This window comes from Lissotriton helveticus, chromosome 1_1, assembly GCF_964261635.1.
Source record: "Lissotriton helveticus chromosome 1_1, aLisHel1.1, whole genome shotgun sequence".
Lineage (NCBI taxonomy): Eukaryota > Metazoa > Chordata > Amphibia > Caudata > Salamandridae > Lissotriton > Lissotriton helveticus.
Window position 1 is genome coordinate 1,896,987,306 of NC_136057.1, and position 15,632 is coordinate 1,897,002,937.

At 42.6% G+C, this 15,632-nt stretch overlaps 1 protein-coding gene across 1 annotated transcript in view; it reads right to left on the reverse strand.

The window, feature by feature from the left end:
- The window catches only part of HMCN1 (hemicentin 1), a 1,257,483-nt gene that overhangs the window by 793,040 nt on the left and 448,811 nt on the right, over window positions 1-15,632 (reverse strand). The window contains exons 16-17 of the mRNA XM_078642741.1: window positions 7,200-7,394; window positions 4,373-4,468 (exon numbers count right to left, since the gene is read on the reverse strand). Of these exons, the coding sequence (XP_078498867.1) occupies window positions 4,373-4,468; window positions 7,200-7,394 (291 nt within the window). The remainder of the gene's footprint in view (window positions 1-4,372; window positions 4,469-7,199; window positions 7,395-15,632) is intronic.

Here is a 15,632-nt window from a genome sequence, read left to right on the forward strand (position 1 = left end):
TTTTTTCTTGGGTCAAGCTAATTCCCCTCTGTAGTGCCCAACCTGCTGACAATCAAAAGAGGGCCTACAGTTCATGACTATTTTAAGCTTAGGGTCCCCACTACTCTGTTTAGCACTAGAGGTGGGGTGGGATGTACTATTCATCTATTTAGGGGCCTGCGTCTCTGGAGAAACCTCTTTGTAGGACTTACCGCCGCCTTCTTTTCCTTTCGGTGTGCCTGGCCCCCTTTCTTGGAATTTCCCCTGTGTTGCTTTTCGGGAATTCTAGTCCTAACTTACTCCTCAGCTTTCTCGCATTAGAAAGCGATGTATCTACTAGATGCTGATGTAACTTTTCTGATGTACAGTTTGCTAATATGTGCTCCCTCATAATCAAATTGTATAACCCTTCATAGTCCTGCAGCTTGTTACGTTTAAGCCAGCCATCTACTGTTTTGACTGAGCAGTCCACAAAATCTACTCAGGTCTGAATCAAGGTTTTCTGAGTCTTAAGTCTACCTGAACCTAATCCAGAAATCCTCAGTGGTGAGTCCAAAACCCTCAATCAGGGTATCCTTCATGAGATCATAGCACACAGCCTCTGTCTCACTCTGTGTCAGGAGTCTATCCCTGCACTTACCTGATAACAGCTCCCAGAGTAGAGACCCCCAGGGTTTCTTGTGTAACCTCCTCATTCTACAAGCATTCTCAAAGGCTGTGAACCACTTGGTTATATTGTCACTGTCTACATATTTGGGGACAATACCTCTCTCTCCGTATTTAAGTTGTTGCTGTACCGGAGATGGGAATTAGGCCCATCTCAATTCTTTCTTTTTCTATGGCCAATAGTTTGACCTCTAGAACTAGTCTCTTAGCTAGTTTTTGATGATCTGCACCTTTCTCATCAAATTCATCTAGGGTGCTACCAGAACAACTCCCAGTAGAGGTACTGTCAATAGGTGCATTGGAGGCATCCTCCTTAGTATTTCCTTCTTCTGCATTTTCAGTATTTTCTTCCCTAGCCATGGTCCTATCATTCCCAGCAAGCAGGTTCTACAGGTGAGGTTTGTAGGTCTAGACCCCACGGCATGATTCCATGCTTTGCATAGTTCCTTAAGTTTGGGCATATTAAGGTTTTTGTGAGGACCCAGGTTGAGCCTCTGGGAACTACCCTCTGTCTCAGACGTGGTTTTAGAACAGTTGGGACCTTTTTAGTAAGTTAGAGAAATCTACCAGACTACTTTTCATAGGCCTAACTGTCTAGGATATTTTATACAAGTCTAAACAATAAGGACTGGGGGACTTAACCAAGGCCCTAACCCACCAGATTAGAAATTTTGAAAAATAAAAAATTAGAAAAATATTTTGGGCAAATAAAGTTATTGTGGATTCTATAGTGGAATCACTATACTGACAGAGTGGTACAGTAAATGAAAAGTTTTGGACACCGCCACTCTACCACCAATGTAGGAAGCTGTTTTTTTTTTATATAGTGGAACAAAAAGAGGTAAAAAGTCAAGGCAAACCCCAAAGGAATTACAGAGGCACAAATGATACTCTAAATACTCCCTTTTGTGGTAGTGTGGGCGAGCAGTTTGGCATATCAGATGACAGTGCTAAGCATTTATTACGCACACAAAGTGTGACCACACTCAATAAAGAAATCGAACACCAATTTATTAAAATAACACATGCTTTTATATAAATTTAGATTCCAAGCTTATTTGAAGTAAGTACTTTTCGAGTTACAAATTTTTAAAATTTTCAAAATGGACACTGCAATTTCTGGATCGGTGATGTTATCCTATGAAAGAAAAACATGTATTGCATTTGGGCACTTAGCAACGATTTACAGGATGGTTCTTCAGGACTTAAGGTGAGTATGGAGCAAGGTCCAAGGCCACACTAACAGGTCATCTCGGGAGGCTCTGGAGCGTGTCACGGCATCGGGTGTCCCATTCACTTCAAAGGGAGAATGGTTCGGTAACAAAGAGGCTGCAAGTAGGGACTAGGGAACCCCCCAGGGGTCTTGACCCATGAGATCCTCAGGAATACAGAAGGACACCATGAGACACAAGAAAAAGTGGGAACTGAAGACTGCTGTGAGGATTGGAGCCCAACCCTGCCTGCCGCGCTAAGTCTTGACAGTCGCAACCTAGCATATTGTCCTGCAGCTGACCGGCTTCCAGGAACAATGAGAGACATCCAGCACTTCACTAACCACCAAGCAATCTCCCTTGGGGCAGAGGAGCCACCCTGCTGCAGTCTGCAGGCACCGAAAAGCTAAGTTTGGTTTACTGTGTTGCTGCTCCCCAGCAAACCCAATGCAGCAGCCACCCAGGAAGAGGACCCTGTGCTCCTGGTGGTCAGATCTGTCCCCTCACCAAATGAGAGGACTCCAGGACGGACCAGAGCAACAGAGGCCCAATACACAGGGTAACGGACCCCTTGCAGCAAACAGAGACCATGAGAGTCCAGCAGGGTTTCAGGCGCCTCCAAGACAAAGCAGCCATTGTGGGATATCAGCACCATAGAGACCCACTTCAAGAGTGGCCCACCTGTCCTGATTTTGCACCCTCAACCAGCAAGTTCCAATGTGCACAGAGCCCAGCTGACCTGTCCACTTTGCACCTGAGTTCCCCAGCCTGGGTACCAATGAACCGACTGTGCCACCTTGTCCCCAAGGCTTTCGCGACCCAAACCCCCAAGCACCCCACTGGGAGCTTCCGGACCTGTCCCCCTCTGCAGCCTGTTTCTATGTGGCCTCCCCCTTCCCTTTTCCTGGTGTAGCGCACACAGATATTAATGCGACCAGCACCTCTGCACCTGCATGCCCAGGACAGGTTATGAGAATTCGGTGGTAGTACTTTGGACCTTGGTCCTCTACAACCCTAAGACCCGAAGGAGATCCCAAAACTGTACGCAATTAACTGTCTGCTACACATGCTTTTTCTCCTCTAGGAAAGCATTGTGCATGAAGATGCATTTAAGTGAACATGTTACTTACCTACTAAAATCAATATCGTAAAAAGTACTTGCTTGCTATTGAAATTCTTGGTATCAAAGCGTATACAAAAATGCGACTTATTTTTCTAAGTTGGACTCAGATTTATTCTTGAATGTGTATCTCATTTATTGCCTGTGTGTGTCAACAATTGCTTAGCACTACCCTGATATGCCTAACTGCTTGCGTACACAATACCACAAAAGAGAGCTTTTGGGATATAATTTTTGCCTCTGCAAGACAAATGGTATTTGCCTGGTCTCTGTACACAGTGTACCTGTTTTTGGTCAACTACATTAAGAGCTAGCTTCCTAAACATGCCATCACTGCCTTTTTCTGCTTGTGCACGTAATCCTCTTCTTTGCTCTAATTAAATTCTTATTTCACTCTAGTTCTTTGATATATTCTCTTTAACTCAATAACACTGCTCTTCAATTCACTCTCCATATATCAGTTTTCTTTTCTGGTTCAATTGTTCTGTACCCTTTCTTTCACCCCATCTCTCTGTCCTCACTATCTCTTACACTAGTTTGGGCGTGCATGGCACACTGGTGGGGGAGTGGGTGGAGGGTGTACAGGAAGCCAGGGTCCCACCCCAAAGCCAATCATAACGCTCCACGCGATTCCTCTGAGCTCCGTGACACGGCGCTCGTCCAAGGGCTGGAGGGGTGGGCATGTTCTCCATGCAGGCTGCAATGCACAACACACTGCAAACTGCCCAGGTAATGCGGTTTGTGTGGTTTCACCGGACCATATTTTGCCAGAAAGATGAAAGCAGATATCTGTCATTTTTTGTGATTAACCTCCGGGTCAAATTTTTGGCGGTTTTTGTAGCCCAATTTCGCTAAATAAGCAATTTTAATAAAAGGTTAGACTTTGCCTAATTTTTACACCAATCTCTAATCAGAATTATGTCCACCAAGAGCAATACTGTGGGTCTTCGATGTAAACAACCAATAAGAGCAATGCAAATTCCAAAAGGAACATGATATTGGTTCTTAGTCTAAAGGAGGAAAGTGCAAGCAAGAATCAGGGCATTTTCCAACAGCGACATAATACTAGTAAAACATTCAGTCAATCAGGAGCAGTTGCCAAGTCCCATCAGTAATAATCATATAGCACTGTTGTTTAGCAAAAACCTGTGACTGGACAACTTCAATGATAGAAGTAAAGAAAGTAATACATTACATTTTATCAAATAAAAAAGACAATTGAGTTAGTAAAAACTAGTATATTTCAGAACCATAAAATAAGCAAAACGTGGCACACCCCCTTCAGCCTTTATATTAAGCCGCCATGTTTATGTGCATAAATGATCATGAAATGGGGCATATGCCATAATGAACTTTATTAGATGTTCTTTAAATAATATTGTCTGAATGACCTTACCAATTCCTGTCACCGTAACTGTGCCCTGCGACTGGATCTTTCCAAACTGGTTTTCAGCTTCGCAGATGTATGTTCCCTCGTCTCCAGCCCACAAGTCTGAAAAACACAAGAAGCAAATTTACGTGAATCATGTTAACAGTGCACAGTGACCTAAAGCTGCTTCCCTTATTTACTTTTTTGGCTAACAATACAAACTTTTATTTTAAAAATTAGGTATCTAGTTTAAGAAAAAATAGCAGCATAATGAGCCACTGGGCAGAACCTGCTTAACAGAGACATTTTATTTTTTTGTATCCATACTATTTTTACTCAATTATTTGTAAAAAAATGTTCCAATACATACATAGATTGGCTATATTATGATAATATTTAGGGCACTCATACATTTTCACATGCAGCACTAGCTTCATTCTAGATAAGTGCTCTATAAAGATTGTTCCCAGACAGGTTGACTATGCGTCCTTCTGTAGATTTAAATACCAGAAGCCTGTCTGAGGTGTGTTTTTGCGGAAGCCAAAAAAGCTTTCCACAGCACAGAGATGATCTTCTAGATGATTACAGATATTAGTGATTCTGCAGGATAATGTACATCCTTTAAACATTAATTTACTGAAAAATGAGTGCATTGGTTGGTATCTGAACATATTGAGGTACTCAGGTAGAAGAATGTAGAGCAGTTGAACAGTAAGTAACTTAGAGCGACAAGAGGGCTCTATAAGGTTTCTATTTGGCATCTGAACATACTGGCATTTTTAAGTCTGGGTTGACAGCACAGCTATCTGCCAGAGCTCTTTTGATGATACTACTCTTCTTAAATTATAGATTGAGTTGGCTTCAAAGGGGAAAACATTTGTCACTGCCCTGCCTTTATTAGCTATTTGGTGTATCATTCCATCAATGTTTGAACTGCATTTTTAAAGCATGTGGCAGAGACGATTTAGAGAATGCTTAAGCCATCTTGGAAAGAAGGCTTTACGCGCGACAGATAACACAAAGTAAATGGAAACCTGCTAAGCTATCTCACAATTTCCATTTACAGACTATTTAAACACAACTCTTAAAACAAAAGTAATGTTTCTATCACTTTGAGTGTCAGCAATATAAAGAACAATAATAATGAGGTTTTGCGCATTCTCATAATAGTGCTAATTTACCATATTTGAGTACACAAATTGATAAAAATGCAACATTTTCCTACTTTTGCTTGTAATTGCATTTACTCCAATGCCCATAAAGAGGACGCAGTGGAACATGTCATCTCATTTTCATTTATGGGCTTTGATTGGTAGATTATTTACTTTTTTATGTTTGTATACGTGTGGGCTTGTCCCTAAAATGTACTCCATATTGTTTTTACTTTTCTTTTGCAGATTGAGGTAGCTTGTCCACAAAATGGACACCCCAAAGTCGTGTAAGATATAAGAAAAGGCACAATCGTGTAAGGTTTCAGGGTAGCTATTTACCAGGCTGTCCAAATAAGTTTATGTTCTCCACAAAATAATCCCTCAAGCTCCGTGATATCATGATATCTTCCCATGTCTTTAACACACATTTTGTTTTCATTAGATGTTGAACTGCCAACAGCTTCAAACAGATAAAGAATTGCAGGATGTTCAAAGAAAATGCATTTTTAAGGTACCAGTGATTTGTGTGATACCTATAAATGTTATGCTGTACCCTCTAGTTTCTTCCAGGGTACTGAAAGTACACATAGGAACTTTCACCATGATAACTCTGGCAATATTTATTTACCCCTGGAAAGAAAATATTATCAAATGTGAATATGGTATTTTATCTATTGAAGCTGCTTCCTCTGCATGACAGCAGTGCTCAGTTGAGTTTTCATCCATTTGTCCCTTGTTCTGCGATACTTTCAACAGAATGAGATGCTCAAGGGAGTCTGTTCTTTCATAGTTCTATGGTACCTTGAGACTGAGGAGGCAGTGGTGTTTGACTAAATGCGGATGCCTTGGGACCTCTTGATTCTGTAGCCTAGTACAGCAGTGACTGTGAATGATTCAAGAGGTGCATCCAGGAACTGCTGCAAGTATGTGGAACCTACTTCAAGGATTTGTCATGGTCCCAACCATATGCAATAACTCTATGGCACTGTGTATTTACCAACCACTTTTTAAGGGCCTTTACCTGACTCACAGGAGCCTCAAGTAAAGTCTTTGAGGTGTTTTAGTAAACAGGTAACAAACACCGAAGTGATTGAAGGAATGCTTGAATTAGTCTGAGCCCTGGGTGATTGCTTGAGCCACAATTTAGTCCATCATTTTTTGACTTAGACCTTCTTGGTCGAAGTCGCAATAATCTAATTTTAGGGTCACTTAAATTCTGATATGAGAGCTAAAGAGCATGTCCCATCTTACAGATCTGTGTCACTATAAGAGTGTGCCAAGATTTGTGTGTACTTATATGGCATTTGGATGATAGCTGGGGGCCCGGTGGAACTTTAAAAAGCCTGTCTGATAACTTTACATTCTTCATCTGAACACGGGGTCCCCATCGTGAGGCCAGTAACCACCCTTCGGAATTTTCATACCGGAAGTAATGTTAACTGCGATTATAAGTGTGGCTCTAAGGATCCCCTTGGAAATGAGAAAGTACCGGGCCAATTCAAAGTCCCATTCCACTGGTAATTTGTCATTTCTCTCCAGATTTTCACCCAGGGACAGCGGCTGCTTTCAACAACTGCAGTAACAGGTATGTTGAGTTTCCTCAAACTAGTTATAATTGCCAGTGACTTCATAATAAGGCTCTAACCCGATTTATAAATTAATGGGATGTTAAGCTGCACTAAATAGAGCTACTTGTTACATACTCTTTATGAAGAGGGAGCCAGTTCTCTGTTGACTGATGAAGCTGACAGCGAAGGGCCTTGAGAAGAGGGAGCTGTTGTCCAATCGTCTCCATTTAATCTTGGGTTCCGGATGCCCCTGAGCATTGCATGGGAGAGTCACATTGGAGCCAATGTCCATCGATACATCACTTGGTTCCTGTGTAAAGACAGGAGCAGCTGAAAGAGAGAAGGTACATTGAACATCCTAAATTGTCTAGCTGGCTTTTTTTCATTGCTCTACAGAATGGTTATCCCAAACACACTGTGCCGAATACAAGGTTAGGACGTGATTAAGTAACATTAACAATTCATAGAATACTGGTACTTATGAAATGCCTGTGAAAATAGATGTTGCCCAAAACCACATGTTAAATCAAATATATAAAGGTAATCCCCTCACACGATACTTCAAGGTCTGGGTACAGGGGGAAAAACAACAAAAGAGAAAGAAAGTGTACCCACTTGACCTGTATTTCTTCAGTATAACTACTAAGAGCAGTTGGTCCTGTTCCAATCATACTCGAATAATTACATATGTGAAAATGTCAATGAAATCGTGTTTAATATGTTCTTTCATATTTTTTCTACATAGTTCATTTGCAAGTGACATGTTTTTTAATTTTGTTTGCACAGTCTACAAATACATTTCAGCAGTTCATTCTATGTACTGTGACATGGACAATTTCACCTGTAATTATTCTAGTATAATTGGAACAGAACCAATACCACATGCTTGCAAGGCTGGTGTACTAGTGCACGTTCACACACTTATTGCTACATTTCATTCTGCAGTGCAAAGGTCAAATGAGCTGTTCTTACGACAGTAGAGCTTAACTGACAGGAGAGATCACTGCTTTTTGTCTCACAGGTTACAGCGGCTTTACACAGTAAACAATTTAGCTAACAGTCACAGGCTCTAGCCAGTGTGATTTTGACCCAAAGCATGGGTTTTAGCTCTTGCATCCTTGTTCTGATTAAATCATTTTGTTTATATCTAATAGCCATGGAAGAACAGTATGGAATAAACCATATAGTCAGATCCACATTGAGCAATATGGTATTTATTACCATAGTTGAGAGAGGAGAGGGACCTCATGACCCACTAGAGGCTTCGCGTCCCGCACTCCATACCCCAAACTTTTGTTTGCCTATATATCCTTACTGCTGCAGCAAAGTAAACCTCCACTCAGCGACTGGTTCTGTCTTTACTTTTACACTATGATGATTCAGTTATGTCTGGCACTAATGCTTTCTAATTCTCTTATTGCTGCTACTGAAGATCCTATTATTTTACATCTGGGACGTGGCAGATTTACCTCATCTTCTTCTTGTAGAACCACACATCTGCTGAAATATTCACAACTCCTCTACTGTATTTACACTACAGAGATATTTTAATGTCTCTAAGATATTGCCCATCACCCTCCTCTCGCGCGGGTGATCTAATCTTAAGTCCTTCCACAGCTGTTCTCTAAATACCAGATGTTGACCTTGTGCTATATTCATAGCCCTTCTTTGGGCTGCTTGAAATGTATATTCTTCCTTCACAGCAATGGCCACAGAACTGGGAAGAGTACTCTAGGCAATGTTCACAAATAATCCATCTGTTACCAACAATGGTTCCATTACAGTTCTAGGAATAACTCTCATAAAACACCCCAGCAATGCCCAGTCTCTACTTCAGGCTAGATTTATGTTTATGGCTGCAGCATTGTGTTTGTAACTCGATTAGGGGTGAATAATGTTACATAATATAAGTGGCCATACCTATTTGGGTTGTTGGTGTAAATGTATGTCAGTTTGCAATGTCCAATAATGTCAGCATTGGATATATAACACAACATGGTTTGTTTTCAATACAAAGCTCCACAGGGCTCTTCCCTCTCCCCAATTCTATCTAGCATCTACATGCGTCCACTGATCCTGCTGATTAGGCCTGTTGGCTTTTTGGCTGTCTCTTTTGCAGCTAGCTCACAACTTACCTTGCGACTAGACCACCATGCACCTAAATCCTCAATTAATCTAACAGCTTGCATCCTGGGGCGCATGAGCCCATAGTACCAGGTGTGCTAGAACGATAGGTCAGTGTCAATTATTTCACCACGAAAAAATCTTCTTAGACTCAACCGTGCTTTACACTCCTCCAAAATCAAATCTTTGAGAAGAACTTTAATCCTCATAAACTGTATGCATCCCTCTGGACCTATATCGTGCTCATCTCTACCTCACCTATTGCAAGTCCCCTTGCACCGCGTGTCTATATCAGGTCCCGGCTCAGCTTATTCATATCATAAGAGTACTGCTGTGCACGTATTGGTGCTTAATCCTCTACCATAATTGTCTATACCTCTGCCTATGTTTACACACCATTACCTGAACACCTTACCTGCGTCGAACGTTCAGCTCCAGTGCTGAACGTTCGAAAAACGGGTGGGGCACCGTCGGCCAACGGACGTTCGCAGCACTACCAAGGTAGTGCATGTGACGACCGTTGGCCGACGGCAGCAGCCAAGGAGTTAATAATCAAGATCTCATTCCAATGCTCACGACTTTCACAAATACCTACCAAACCCCATTGTTAATGTGCCAACGGTAATCTAGACTATTACCAATGGACCGGCCCCTGTTCAATAGGCAAGCGTAGACAAATTCCTGCTTCCCCTTTGGCTTGTCTTTCCCCCTTATAGTTTTGTTTAATTTCTTAGGGGCCTTGTTCTCTGTATACATAATTTGATACCTTACATTATGTTCTCCACTAAGTTTGCGTTGTGCTGTACTGTATCATTGTTTTATAATTTCGTACTTTTTGTATCTCAAAATAAACCCCAATAAAAAAAGTTTAAAATCGAAAGATAGGTCAGTGTGCGGGTCATTGTTTTGACTGTTTAAGGTCCTGTTTTATGGTCTTATGGGCTGGTTTTAAGTTAAATTCCCTGATATTAGCACAAACATTGCCCGTAGTAAGCAAAAATGCATACCACCTCCCATACCTTGCAAAACACATATACAGATATCTTTATAAGTTCAAACTGCAAATACAGGCACCTTTTTTAGTGATCTGATTCGCTAAATAGGGCCACCTTTATTTTGACGCCCAGGCCTATTTTCTGTACTAGCTAGAACCTGCTTGCATGGAGTTTAGACATGAATGTTGCAGAATTTCCTCAAACTCAATGCCAAGAAAAGTGAGATCTTGCCAGTAGTTAACAATATTGAGCGATGGCAAGATAATATTTGGCCCATGGCAATGGGAGAAGTCGCTTTCCGGCACCATAAGTCATCCTCAGGAATTCTGGAGGATGTAAAGCCTTCCCTCAAAGCCATAGGCGCTGGAAGTAGTGGTGCTGGGGGTGCTGCAGCGCCCACAGAATAATTGTGCTGGAGTTTACAAGGTCAATGAGCAATAAAGATGCCTTTAAATTTTGATTTCATATAGTGAGAGGATTTTGTAAAAATCAACTATGTGACCATCTTACTGGTGTACAGGGAGTGAGAAAGGAAAGGATGTATGATGTCTGATTTTTCCTAACTCACAACAAAATTTGAATACCAGTAGATGAACTCTACAAATATTTCACACTTTATCAGCAGTTAGCAAAGCACATTTGAGCGCAGTTTTTGTAAAAAAGTGTGATGGAAAAAAAGGTTTTAACACGATCATAACAAATCAAGACACTTTACTTGGTGATTTGCAGGTCATTAATTTTCGCAGACACCAATCACTCAATCAATCAAGCAGGGTTGGCAAAGCGCACTACTCACACATTAGGGTCTCAAGGCGCTGCACATTATCAATTGTGTGTGTCCTATGTAGTTTTATCAATAAAACTGCATGACTGTGCACATTCAGTAGCCATTTCATTGGAAAATGTGTTGTCTGTTAATGACACTTCGCTACCACACCATGTGTTAGTAATATATTGGCAACAGTATGCTCGAAAATGCACAGCTGGCTACATACCAAGCCCTTACCGCGCTCCTGCTTCACATGCAAGACTAATTTGCTACCCTTGTTCAATGTGTGACGCTTGGATTTTTCACAATTCCTATGTCTTTAGTAATGTACTATGGATAGCACCACCCCCACTTAGAAAATTGTTTCAACACCACTGCTCAAAGCCCAAATTAAATAGTCTCTGTGCCATGTTTCATGTCACTAAGGCTTCAGGGACATTCTTCCCACATCATCTTCATGCTCAGACAGTCTCGGCATGTGTTTTATTTAGAAATGATTATTGTAACATTCCCTATTTGAGCTTATCTGAATCCTGCATAAATAAGCAGAGAGGATAGAGAACTCCATCGTAGGAAAAGCAAATAACCTGCAAACTCGACCATTTCTTACAAGTTAGAGTTAAATAGCTTCTGGTAAAGCAGAGAATCATTGGCATATGATTTTCTTTTAAGTCCAGAATTCTCCTCTTTTCCAATGATTATTTTAATATATCCCAGCTAGAAATCTGCAGCTTCTCTTCTCTGTTTCAGACTTAAAAGAATCCTAGCCGGGTAGCAGTTCACTTTGGTTTCATTGCCCCCAGCTCTGAAGCTAACTTCTTTTGTATCTTAAGATCTTTCACTCACACCTTGCATTCAAAAAAACTTTAAAAACACATCGAATCTGCTAAATCTTTCTCTTTCACTTGTTTGCACTTGGCATTGCTCTTTTCTTCCATAGCAATATGATGCCTAAGGTTGGCAATCGTGCCCTTTACAAAAATAAACCAAAAGAAATCAAGAAATTACCATAGACATGAAATCAGTTAGCACAGCCTTTCTATTATGAATGAAAACAAATGGAGTAGCTTCACAGAAAAAATAAGTACCAGGGCCTAAATATATTTGCAGGAGGTTGCTGCCCGCTACAGCGGCCACTCACTTAAACTACAGGTGCTGCGGGGCAAGCATCACCCACACCTGCATGTGGTCCTTTCTAGGAGTCATTGCAGTACCACTGGTAGTGCAAACTTCCCACCTCCTGCACTCCACATACAATGTGAACTACCCACACCCACAATGAAACTTGAGGCCCCGTCACATCTAGATAGACTTTCAGTGTGATGACAGTGGGCTGAGCTCCCCCTTCCCAGGGCCAGTAGTCCAGGAGCCCCCTGCACTCTTGGAAAGGAGTGGCCCTTATGTTACACTCATGCCCACCCACACCCAGAACTCCACATACCCTTCAGCGCTACCATTGGCTCCAAAGACCCATACAGGGCTACCATTTGCAATCCAATATTCCGTGCCATCCACTTGCGTTGTAGGGAACTGCAACTATCCAACACCACATCCTCCAGTGCTGGCAATATGAGCCCTCAAACAACATAAGTTCTTCACCGTACTCTCAGCCGTTGAGTTTTTGATGGCCAGCTTAGTATTACCTGCTACGGGTTCTTACAGCATCGATTCTGCTCCAGCTCCACTCCTTTCAGCAGCTCCTGCTGAGGCTCAAAGACCTCGGCTGCAGCACCTGCAGCAGTCCATGCTGAGACCGTGAGCTCTCTGTAACCAGCAGATCACACAATTCCCAGTAGAAGCTACTGACAAGCTCTTCAGATCTACAGGGTTCGCACTCACTGCACTTCCTCCTACTTAGAGTTTCAGTGCTGTATGACCGGAATACTTGAAGCCCCCTAGCATTTCCTGCAGGCGGTGTCGGCGTCCCATAGCCGGCACCCCAATGCCTCAGCAGCACCTCCACCTGCTAAAGCCTGCTGAGTCCGTCTCCTAGAAGCACTGATGCACTGTTCAATTCTTCACCGGCAGAACATACCATTTCGACTAGGAAAACCTCGCGAGGCTGTAAATTTTACACAGCCAGTGTCGGACTGGGACAAAAAATAGGCCCAGCACCAAAATAAAAGTGGTCCCCATTAGCAAATCAGATTCCTAAAAAGTGACCCACATTTGCAAATCAGTCCTGTTTTGAACTTGTAAAGACAAACTGTATATTTTATTTTACAATGTATTGGAGACTGCATGGACTTGTGCTTGCTGTAGGCAGTGTTTTTTTAATATAGGGGAAATCAACAGAACCAACTGCCCACCTGGCCATAAACCAGCCCAAAAACTGCAAGAAATCTGCCCAAAACACTAATCTGTCAGACTAGCCCATGAGGCTCTGCCTCATTGCCCTATAGGCCAGTCCGACCCTACATGGTCAACAACTTCTGCACCGCTACTGGAGAAACACATAGTGATGTGATCAGTTTCCACACCTACTCTCCAGCCCCACTTGTCACATGCCTCCAGGCGAGGCTGTCAGTGCCACACAACCCCCTGCATGAATATGTACTTAACCCCTTCTATTACTGGGACCAATGCTTAGTGTATTTGCATGATCGCCTTTTCTCATGCTCAGCCAACAAAGGGATCCCTAATAGTGGTCAGGTCCACACCTTCATCTAACACTCGCTTAAACACAATTTTGAACAACACATCAATTGTCAAACGGCAAAGTGAGTGTGCTAGAATATAAAGAAACAGGAATGGCTGGAATAATCATGTTCAGTAAGCATGGGCGTAAAATCCGTTCCGCTCGCGGAATTTGCGGATTTTCGGTAAATTCGCGATCCGCGAACTCTCGCGAATTTGCCAAAAATTCGTAAATTCGCATGCAGCGGATTTTTTTTTGCTTGATCGCGCTTGACAAATACAATATTGCGGCGCGCGGCGTTCACTTACCGTCATTCAGCGTTTGAAAAGTTGTTTTTCTCCATGTTTGCGTGTGCTGCGCCATTTTGGATCTTGCTGCGTGATCCCGCGGGAGTTTGTCGACCGCGATTACGTCATCGCGTCCGCGACCTTGCACAGCGAGATTTTGTCAACGCGAATACGTCATAAAGGCTCGCGATCACGCATCGCGGGAGTAAACAATTGCGAACACGTAGATGCGGCGGGCAGCAACAATCTCGCACTCGCGAAATTGCAAAATTTGTAATTCTGCACAAGAAATCCACCAGCAAGCAGCATAAACCTTCTGAAAATGATGATTTTTATCAGAATAACTCCTAAGGTTGACATTTGCCTGCACTTTATTTTGCAAGGAGTCCATTTTGGAGGGGGGGGGTTGGAGGAAGGAAGTGCCCCACAGTCTCCAACTTCCTGTTCCTGTCCAGCAGGCTCCTCCCAGTGCTTTCTTCATGTGCTGGTCACTTTCATTTGGATCTTGACCTGGAAGGATTACTTTTTGTGGATGCTGCTGGATATTTGGATTTGAGGCCTTTTTGACTTTCTTTGGATCACTTTTGGATTAGAAATCAACTTTCACAAGTAAGTTTGTTTGGGGCATTACAGTTGCTGCAACTACAATTTTGGAACTTTTTCAGAACATTAAATACAATATATTGTGGGTAGCCACAGTATCCAGTAGGACCAGGGTTAGTTATGGGTGCATGATACAACATTTTTGTTGAATTTAAACATCATTGAGGGCATGGATGGCCTGGGATTGTGCTGCATTTTGTGTTTATTTTTTATTTTTCTGGGCTGCTGTTGGGGCCTTTTGCCCAGGGGTAGTGAGTGGTGCATGGACTGAGTCTGTCTGTGGGGTCTCTTTAATGTAAACATCATGGAGGGCATGGATGGCATTGGATTGTGGAGATTTTTGTGTGTTTTTCGTTTTTTTGGGGTGTACTGTTGATGGGGACTGGCCATGTGGGTGGTGGACATTTTGAGTGCTGGTACAGGCAGGCCCTGGCCATGTGCTTGGGGTGCAAGGGGCCATTTTGAAGACAGGCAGTGTTCTGAGGCCTGCACCCATTTTGCCTAGCTTTCATCCATTATACCCAGGGGTAGTGAGTGGTGCATGGGCCTAGTCTTTCTGTGGGGTGTCTTCTTGAATTTAAACATCATTGAGGGCATGGATGGCATGGGATTGTGCTGAATTTTGTGGGTTTTTTCGATTTTCTGGGCTGCTGTTGGGGACTTTTGCCCAGGGGTAATAAGTGGTGCATGGACTGAGTCTGTCTGTGGGGTCTCTTTAATGTAAACATCATGGATGGCATTGGATTGTGGTGATTTTTGTGTGTTTTTCGTTTTTTTGGGGTGTACTGTTGATGGGGACTAGCCATGTGGGTGGTGGCCATTTTGAGTGCTGGTACAGGCAGGCCCTGGCAATGTGCTTGGGGTGCAAGGGGCCATTTTGAAGACAGGCAGTGTTCTGAGGCCTGCACCCATTTTGCCTAGCTTTCATCCATTATGCCCAGGGGTAGTGAGTGGTGCATCGGCCTAGTCTTTCTGTGGGGTGTCTTCTTGAATTTAAACATCATTGAGGGCATGGATGGCCTGGGATTGTGCTGATGTTTGTGTGTTTTTCGATTTTTGGGGCTGCTGTTGAGGCCTTTTGCCCAGGGGTAGTGAGTGGTGCATTGACTGAGTCTGTCTGTGGGGTCTCTTTAATGTAAACATCATGGAGTG